Source organism: Magnolia sinica, chromosome 5, assembly GCF_029962835.1.
Source record: "Magnolia sinica isolate HGM2019 chromosome 5, MsV1, whole genome shotgun sequence".
NCBI lineage: Eukaryota > Viridiplantae > Streptophyta > Magnoliopsida > Magnoliales > Magnoliaceae > Magnolia > Magnolia sinica.
The window spans coordinates 2644448-2654431 of record NC_080577.1 but is presented as its reverse complement, the minus strand read 5'-3'; the positions used below and the strand labels follow the sequence as shown (position 1 = coordinate 2654431).

Genomic DNA, 9984 nt, shown 5'->3' with positions numbered 1-9984 from the left:
CATCACACTACATATGGCGAACATGTTCCGCACTAAAGGCTGTTGATCTTACTAGCAATAGATGCGTGTGCATAAACCAGAAATCAGTGGTTAGACGACTCTGGCCATCCAGTTGTGGGTTTTGATCCTTTCGCTCAAAATAGTCAACAGATCTCTATGATGATCAAAACGGTGGCCTCTGTCAGAATAACAGTCCCAGTCACCAGACATGTTTGCCACATGTGCCGCGACGGAACCAATCATACACTTCTACAACTACACAGTGACCGTCATATTGGCATATCCTCTGGGCTTCCAATAATCGCCATTGGATTTTTATTTTATTTTTTAATGACGGATTGGACTGGTGGGTGCCACAAGTAGCAAAGCAAATCAACCGCAGAGAACTTCAAAACACAGAGAAAAACCAGATATATTTATAACCACAGACTCTGGATCTAACTAACCATGTATTTACAAGAGCGCCAATGCACCATCTATCTATATTTACAGAGAGAAGAGAGGGGGAGGGGAGGGAGGAGACCTATCAAACCCAACTACCAAGGAAATTAGAGCCTGCCCTCTACCCATTTCTCCCTTATTTCCTACACAAAGGGTGGGGATCCAACGAATCGACTTCTAAGTTCTGAACATAACCAATGAATGGGAAAGCTTGATTTTCCCACAGCCAAACCAACACCAAACTTGCCAACTAGGACACTGGACCTGGACATACCCGGACTCTGCTAGAACCAAATAAAGAGCAAACACGAAAATGAGAGATGAGACACTGCTTACCAATTTCCTTTCACATCCATTTGTGAGCCATCATGTAAGACCCCTTCTGCTCGGATGGACCACCCTCTGGTTGATTTCCAGTCCCCCTTGCCAGCATTGCCATCAGACTTCCACCGTGCACCCTCCCTTCCGGAAGGATAACTGGACTGGATGGTGGGATTGAATTCCCAGTGGGCAGATGAATCTGCGGCTGTGGCTGCATAGAGAATGCTGGGTGCATGCATCTCCTTGGATCAAAACCGCTCCAACCCACAAAATTCCCCTCATTATTTCCCATCTCCATGCCATCGACTTGCATCTTCTCAAGGCCCACTTCTTTCATGTCCTGGATGGTGGGTCCAAGTGTTCCACCGCCATGAACCCGTCTGTCCTGCACCAAGGCACTGTGAGCAGCGCAGAGCCCGGTTTTCCCCCTGGCAAACCGATCGCATGGTGCTTGACCACCGAGATCAGACCCTGGATGCCCCCACGAGCACCGCTTCCCTCCACCGTGCGCCTTGCAGAAGTCGGTGCTGCCCTGAGCACTCTTCCCACATCCCTCGTGCTTGCAACGCTTACCCCCTCCATGACGAACACAGAAATCAGTCCTCCCTCTTGCGCTCTTCGTGCACTCTGGAACAGCACATCTCTTCCCACCACCATGCGCAACGCAGAACTGGGTGCCGCCATGCACACTCTTTGGGCACACACCGCCACCCTGAAACGAGCAACGCTTCCCTCCACCATGACCCTTACAGTAGGGCGTGCTCCCCTCTGCTCCCTTCGTGCATCCCAAAACGGTGCACCTCTTTCCCCCGCCATGTGCCTTGCAGAACATCGTGCTGCCTTGTGCACCCTTTGAGCATTCAGGGAACTGGCAGCGCCGACCGCCTCCATGCGAGATGCAAAGACCCGAGAAGCCTTCAGCACTCTTTGTACAGTTCTCTTTTTGGCACCTCTTACCGCCTCCATGCCTGATGCACAGACCAGATTTACCCCTCGCGGCTCTGGTGCAACCATCATGACTGCACCGCCGGCCACCACCATGAGCTATGCAGTAATCAGTACGCCCTTCAGCACTCTTGGTGCAGCCGAGATATTGGCAGCGTCGACCACCACCATGAGCTTTGCAGTACACTGTCCGGCCCTCTGCCCCTTTATGGCAGCCGACTTTCTGACACCTCCGACCACCACCATGGGCAATGCAAAGGCCGGAAGCACCTCTGGCTCCCTTTGCACATCCCTTGAACTGACAATTCTTTGTATTAGAGCTACGCTGTTGCTGAGTAAGCCCGGAAGTACAGGTGACTGAACTTTTTGTCGTTGAAACCATGGAAGATGAGTGGTCTGGAATAGCTGGACTCAAACAGTCTTTGCTGGAGTTTGGACTTGGAACAAAGCTAGTCTCTGTAGTCACTGAAGGAGGCACAATTTTTCCTAATTTCCAGGGAGATGATGCCGATCCTTCGTCCCCAGACACCATCCCAAACATCAATGGCATCTTGAATTTATTCCAACATTGAATTGAGCTTGGAGTGACACTGGTGATTTCAGATTCAGATGGTCCTGTTGAGAGGCTCAGTTTGAGATCAAACTTAGGCTGCATTTCAAGAGCTTTAGGATCAGCAACTGCAGGTTTCTTTGGGCTAGTTGTCTTCTCACTACCAAGGTGAAGATGGAAATTCAAGCCAACATCCATGGAAGACTCCTCATCAGTTTCTTTTGCTGAAGAGATGGTGCAAGCAGTCCCTGAGCTTCCCTTGCTATCAGAGGAACTTGGCGAATGCCCTAAACCCAGGACTAGCGAAGAGCCATCTTCCCGGCCCATGGCACCATCAATGGCACCCCATTTCCTCTTGATGCCCTTTGAGGTAGAATGATGGACAGCAGATGCACCAGGGAAATTAAGCCGTAGAGTGGTGTCCGTGCAATAATCAGCACCAAGTTGAACAACTTTGCTCAAGTTCTCAAATGCATTGGAAGAGCAGTTTGCAGAAAAGCCCAAGTTAAATCCGTTATCCATGAGCTACAAGCAGCACAAAGGCCCTCTTATCCAAACCGTATCTAATGGTAAAAAACAGTCACCTTAACTTCCGGGGTAAAGGAAACAAGAGCAAAACACAGAGGTTAATAGTAGAGGTTCTTGAAGAAATATATGCAGCCTCCACTAACAAATCCTGACGTATCACAACGATCCATCTTTAAGAAATGTGAAACAAACTTCACGTGATTAACAACAGTTGTTGAAGAGAAACCAGAGCACGAGACAATTAGCAGAAATCCTCTTCATTCACAATCACAGTCAACGGGGCAAAAATTCCTGTTGTAGAACAAACAACAAAATTAGATAACTAACATAACAAGATAAAAGCCATAGCTGTCAATAAGAATTAAATTGCTTTCATCCAAGCAAAAGCCCACAACCATAAAGAATAATGGTTGCAAAGCAACATGAGGTTTTGTCATGCAACTACTGACAAATAAGCGTAGAGGTTAGCAAAGATCTGCCAGTTTGGCCATAACTCATTTCCAATGCAGCAGAAGATTACACACAATCAAAACCTAGTAAATAAACTTCCACGGTCAAGGCTGTAAAAGACGCCAGCAAAGGACCATTAGCTCAAAACCCTGAAAATTCATCTCGACTCAAAAGTCCAGCCAGTTCGACTCAAAGAATTGTCCAAGTAATCATTTAACCACGATTTGATATTTAATAGTTAAGTAAAAAATATTTACAATGGCTCTATATATCTAAAAAATTTATAAATATTAAAATCATGTCTACTAGCTAAAATAGCAAAAAAAAAAAAAAAAAAAGCAGCAAAATGCAGCCATGTATAGTAGTTATAGATGCCTGGTTCCTTAGCTAAGGTCATGATTTCAAAATAGAAAGTTTTCACAGCTAAGGTCGCGCCCTTTTTAACTTTAAAATAGTTCAAGTTTTCACAAAACTGATTGGCTCAGCTCAATTCACTATGAGTTGCCTTGAGTCAACTGAGTCAGCAAGCCAACTCAGAGAATCTCATTATCTTGGAACCAAGTTGCACTTATGAAAGAATTACTCAGTGGAGTCCCGGAGTTTCAGAAATATGCATAAGACTACGGCTGTCAATAGGCAGTCCCACCTGACAGGCAGAGCAGGACCAGTTCAAAATCCAGGCCAAACCAACCAGGATCAGCCTGACAGCCCTACAAAACACCCCGAAAGTCAACACAGAAGACCCCATGGAAACATCAATCCTTTTGTCCAAAAGAAATCATCACAGATACAAAGCTCATGAATAATTATCAGAAAGAGAGCTCCTAAATGCAATCATTTTTTTAAGAATAATTATCACGGTTGAAGAATTAATCAAATCCTTTAACCAAAGACTTGGTAACATCAAGGATTATAAGAAAATTATAGCCATCATCATCCCCTGACTGCATAGTGATGAACTGACCCTTTCTAACTGAACCATTCCAATGCGCTGTAGAACATAATCAACATTCTCAATTGGGGCACATAAATCAAATAAATCCTAGAAAAAAAAAAACATCAACAAAACATTCCAAGAGCAATGACGTGTTCTTGACCTGGGATTCCCCATGTACTGGCAAATGCAGCGCATGCCAACATCAGCAAATTATGATACCAACATAGTCAATGAATACTTGCGTGATACATTAGCCGTATTTTGTTGTACCAAGTTCAATATTTTCTAAATTCATGGCAATTTCTTAGTCTTAGATGGGATAACGCTTAGATGATGATGACGATGATGGTGATTTCTAAGTTTTTACATTAAATTTTTTTATTTTTATTTTAAAAGAAAGCCATAAAGACTTAGTATGAAAAGTTTCAAAAAAAATTCGTATGAAATTAGTCAATATTAATGATAACAGTGATTTAGCATGTCGTGAAGAACAAAAATTAACATGTTTGATAAATCTGTTTTAACATCTTGATAAAACTAAAAATTACCGCCATGGTGTAAAAATTTTCAAATACAAAACGAAAAATTAGATATGCATAGCACGTTATTAATAGGATTGTAGTACTACAACCATTTCCTGAATTTTGAAAAATGTGAAGCCACATCCACATCCCTTGTATCCATGTCAGTGTCTTATGACTCTTATCTGTCAAGGAATGATAATAATAACTCTTGGTAATGAAGAGTACTTTTCCTTTAAAAAAAGCTGAAGCTAGAAGGCATAAGAGAAAAGAAATGAAGCAATGAAGCAATGGCATCTGGTATGCATGTAACACTGTACATGCCTCACAAGCAGAATAACTAATATATTTCTCTGTTCCATATGGTTAAAAAAAAATTATTGTAAAAGCCAAATTCACTTTTTCTCTAATGTCCATGGGGTATCTAGGAGCTGTCAATGGGCTGGACTGGCCCATCATGCTTTGGACTGGGCTCGGGCTGACATACAAGGCCCAACGGCTGAGTCCAGGCCTAAAATTCATGCCTCTTTACTAATCGGGCAAGGTTCAGGCTGTCTACAAGCCCATTGCCCCAGTCTGAGTCCAACCAAATTAGTATTTTCAAGTGCATTTCATAATACATCACATATAGTTCACACTTTTGTTCCTTTGTCAATGCGTAGCCCACCTTATGACCAGACGAACCTAATTTTTTTGGGCCAGTATCTAATGAAGAACACAGATCTTGCACATGAGCAGGTGAACAATCCAGGCTTGGAATGTCCATTTTGGTCTACCACAAGGTTTTACTGTGCAGGCTGAGCTTGGACAGATCTAGACCAGGCCAATTGACAGCCCTATGGGTATCATAGAGAGCATAAGAATACCACAATAATGGAAATTGATACATGTAGGAGAAGAAAGAGGAGGAAAAGACAGGAGGTATAGTAAAAACAATCCTGAAAAGAAATTTTGCAGCTTCATTAGCCATCTAACTAGACAAGGGAAGTAAGATTTTGTTATAGTTTTCCAACCTGATACGTGGTGCTGTGATTCCCATCATATATATTAATTGGAATCTTAGTAACCATTGGCCGTATGAAGTGCAAAAGAGTGCCAACCGCAAATAAGCTATTTACAACCCCTAGTGTCACACTACTATGAGATCCTACACAGGAGCAGCCCTAAGCAGAAAACTCATGTAGCCATACTCCCAAGTTGCAAACATTGACAATATCATGAAGAACTGATCCTTCAAATACCAGCCAAACAGTACGGACACAAAAATTTAAAAAAATTAAAAAAAGGAGCGCAATCTGCAAAGACACGATAACATCCAGCGACATGTGTAGTTTTAATATTGTCCGAAACATGTCACCTGGATGAAACAGGACCTAAACCGGACAACATAGGCCATTGCAGGACCAAAATGGTTGAGTTGGGGCAACTCGTATCCCTAAGCCAGTTGCACTCTTGAGAGCCCACCATTTAAATCCTTGTTTGTGCGTAGTCAAGGAAGATACCTTCTTAGACACAAGAAGGCCAAAACCATAAACTCCATCTCTTAAAAATCAGAACTCTCGATACATATAAAAACAAATGAAAGCTAACTCCCCTCCAATCCATATTCGGAATAATGTCACAAGAACTGGTACTGACAAACAAATACCGTGTAACATACTACAGATGTATAAAAATGTTGAAAAGCTATACAAACCTCAGCACTCCGATGCCGAAGTAATTCACAGTAATTCATGTGGAACGTAGAAAATAAAGGCAGCCAGCCAAAGGACCCAGAGATTTATCACTGCAGGTAAAACAACTAAGAAAAATAAGCAAAACCAACCTTTTAAATAAATTCATCCATGGGATAGAGAACAACAAAGAAACACCGTATTTTTTCATCTTCTTAAGTGAAAACATGTATGTGAAATAAAAAGACCAGATTCATTGTATTAATGTATAATCCCAAAACGGAAATCGCAAATATAATTAACTAATTTGCAACAAATATCACAACCTTCTAGAAAAAAAAAAAAAAACAATCAAGAAAAACCAGAAGCTCCTTATAATTAATTAAAAAAAAAAAAAGAAAAAAAAAAAGAGAAGAAAATTAAAACATTGAATTCCCTCAGAAAGAGAACCAGACTACTTTCTGAAGAAATTCCTCTAAATTGTCGATCTAATGTAACCCTTCCATTCATAGACTGGTAGGCATCAAAAGACTGAAAACAGGACAGATTTCATCAGAAACAAAGTCTCAAACAGATTTGAACTAAACTCATCTGCCCAGCCAAAACTCACAGAGATCAAACACTCCAGAGAATCTTGAAGACGACCTCCAAAGATCTCTAAATCACAACGTCATAGATTTCCAGCCATTCAAAAACCTAAATCACGAAAAGATTGCATAGGAAAACCAAATCTCAAACAGATTTCGCCGAGAACTCATGTCCGAAGTGAAACTCACTCAAATCAATCTTCTTCCTCCAAAATACCAAAGGAGAAACGATCACAGCGAAAGGAGTCAGAGAATCAAGAACTTTTCCACATCGAAATTTCCGAAATTCAGTAGAATAAGACGAAAAAAGATGAAAAATCAATCCAAGATCCACGTTTTCATCAAATTCGATCAGTTTCCAACACAACCAAGATAGAATCACAGCAGATTCATCCAAGAACGGACCATTCCACACAAATATCAGAATCAAAACACGAGATTTCCTCGCGGGAACTTGGATTCAAGCAGAAAACCTCAAAACAGCAGGTTCCAGAGAGAGAGAAACCAGCAAAAGCTACCTGAAATCGACAACTTCTTGCAGCGAATAGGAGCATAGAATCGTCGAGAGAGAGCTAGGGTTTTTCGGCGGCGGAGGAAACGAGAGCTAGAGAGAGAGAGCGAGAGCGAGAGCGAGAGGTGAAATGAAAAAAATACGAAGCGGCGGAAAGAGGGGCTAATAAGAAGGGAGGCGCACGTTAAGACAATAGTGCACGTTAAGATAGAGGGTGTTAAGGATAAGCGGTCGGTCCGTCCGCTATCGCATGTGACCGACGCTCGGGGGAAAGGCGTCCGTCGCGTGGCTGTACGCACTTCTGCACGCGATGCACTGACACGTCATCCATGACGTCGGATTCCACGTAGGCAGCGGCTCGTTACCGTCCGTGGTGCGCCGGCTGCGGGGGCCCGGCTTTTTCCTTCTGCAGTGGGCACTCACAGCGGCGGGTTTTCCTTCGAACGCGTGTGCCCCACCAGATACGTTGCGGCGGACAGGACTCAGCTGCAGCGCCTGTTTTACATAGTGCGCGCACTACCAAGGTTTGCAGAGCCAACATGCCGTATATGTAAAATCCACACCGTCTATCAGGTTCTATCTATGATTTTTAAACCCAAGGCCATATATGAGCTACTTCGACCACTCATATCGACCACACCACATAAAATAATTGGATGGGATGCCAACCATAGGTATGTGTGTGGGGCCAACACGGTGGATATGTCTCTTCAAATCCGTTAATCAGGTGTAAATCACCGTGATGGATACAATATACCAAAATCAGCCCGATTAAAAGCTCAGGCGGGCAGCACAGTGTGAACTTCAACGGCTTTGGAAGCAATTTTACAATGTTTCCATTTTTGTGGTGCATATGAGTTTTTAACAGCGCTTATCTTAAGCATATGGTGGAAAAATAATGTTTATATTCCAATGGACGGAGTGGATTTTACGTATACAACAAGGTGGACCCCAACGAGCTTGGGTATTTTACACGCTGCTTAGAAAAAAGGAATTATAGACCGTTCTGGCTCCGTTTCGGCCACTCGCCTACCTACCTACCTACAAATTTCTGTTGCAAAGAGCTCGCTAGCGCCGCGCGCACCTCTGCACGAAGATAAAGGTATCAAAACAGCGCGTGAGGAGAACATCGAAGCCGTGTATCATGTGTGGCCCACCGTCAGATCATTTTCAGACTGCATTACTATTATGAACAGCCTAAACAAATAGAATTTTCTGAGTCGTCCACTATTTCGCACATGTGTAACTTATATGACCGTTGAAGACCCTCAGTATTTTATCAGAATTCTATGCAATGCGTCCCGCCTAATACATACACATCTCGGGTGGCATAGTGGCACGTATGACGCTTGTAGAGCTGCGTGTGGAGACTCGAGTGTGGAGCCAGCGACGAACCTTCCATCTCGCATAAATATTTCCAAAAGCGATCTGCTTGAATACATCTCGACGTACTAATGAGATTAATCGTGACTCTAGTTTTTGTATTTAAATTTATTTTTTTTTTGTAATGATCCAAACCGCTTATTTGATAGGAATTTATTTAAAAAGTATATTTCCGAAATAAATTTTGTACTGATTTCTTTAAACCTTGATATTACAAAGAGTTATTCTGACCGTTCATGTTCAAAGCAAAAAAGCCAGTTAATGAAAGGGTTGAAAAATCAAATGAAGCTTTTATTTGCTGATTTTCCACCTTTCAAAGTGAGCCTCTTCATGTAAACGGTCTGGATAATTGGAAGATTATACAGATTCAAACACTGAAGTCCTGACATATGATATTCAGATACGTGCGGATGTATCCGAACAAGCCTCTTCACAAAAATATCCTCCCGTGCAGGGATGCCACAAGGAGTGGAGTGATTCAATACTCTGCTAGCGTGTGATGCTTGATACGCAGACACCTAAGAACTTGTACATTTTGTGTACAATAATTCAAACTAAACCGACTAAACTGTGGAATCCCCAGTCTCTGATTTCAAATCGGATTGGTTGAAAAATAATATTATATGATTCGTCGACACTAGCTTGTTGAATTAGGACCATTGGATGGATATCTTCCATCTTGAGCCGTCCAATTAATGTCCACGAATTCGATAGTTAGACAATCAAATGAGCGTGATTTTTGGTTCATCGTACATCTAGGGTGGTATCCATTTTCGACAGTTTAATTTGAATTGTGCGATCTCCAAGTAACTTCCAAGTGCCTGTGTATCATCCATTGCATTCTGCCAGAGTGTCGAAGTTTTTCTTATTAACCTGAGGAAAGAGGAACTTGGGACTGTGGACTCCACCTTTAATCCAGCAGGTTTTATGAAGCTATACAAACTTCGTTTCGGAACTTAGACCTGCTCGTACGGACAGCGATTTTGAGTTCGAAAATACAAATACCCCTCCTTTCACGGAAACGGATTCGGTACTCCCCCTGCCACCAACCAATGTCGGACGGTCGGTGGTCTATGGGCCCCACCATGATATATTTTCATCCATGCCATCCATATATTTTTCCACATCATTTTATGG

General features: G+C 42.5%; 1 protein-coding gene across 2 annotated transcripts; it reads right to left on the bottom strand.

Moving 5' to 3' along the window:
* Window positions 1-387: 387 nt before the first annotated feature.
* Window positions 388-7632, bottom strand: LOC131245110 (uncharacterized). 2 transcript variants are annotated; one of them, XM_058244330.1, is made up of 3 exons: window positions 7472-7632; window positions 6390-6479; window positions 388-3076 (listed from the first exon to the last, which is right to left on the bottom strand). In XM_058244330.1, exon 3 carries the CDS (start codon window positions 2777-2779, stop codon window positions 788-790), a length of 1992 nt encoding a protein of 663 aa, XP_058100313.1. In that variant the 5' UTR covers window positions 2780-3076; window positions 6390-6479; window positions 7472-7632; the 3' UTR covers window positions 388-787. The 2 variants fall into 2 exon arrangements, with proteins under 2 accessions (XP_058100313.1, XP_058100314.1); XM_058244331.1 differs by lacking the exon at window positions 6390-6479 and having other exon boundaries at window positions 7472-7584.
* Window positions 7633-9984: the final 2352 nt, after the last annotated feature.

Excerpts from the sequence above, each read along its gene's own strand:
- LOC131245110 (XM_058244330.1), bottom strand. The coding sequence starts at position 2,779 with ATGGATAACGGATTTAACTTGGGCTTTTCTGCAAACTGCTCTTCCAAT.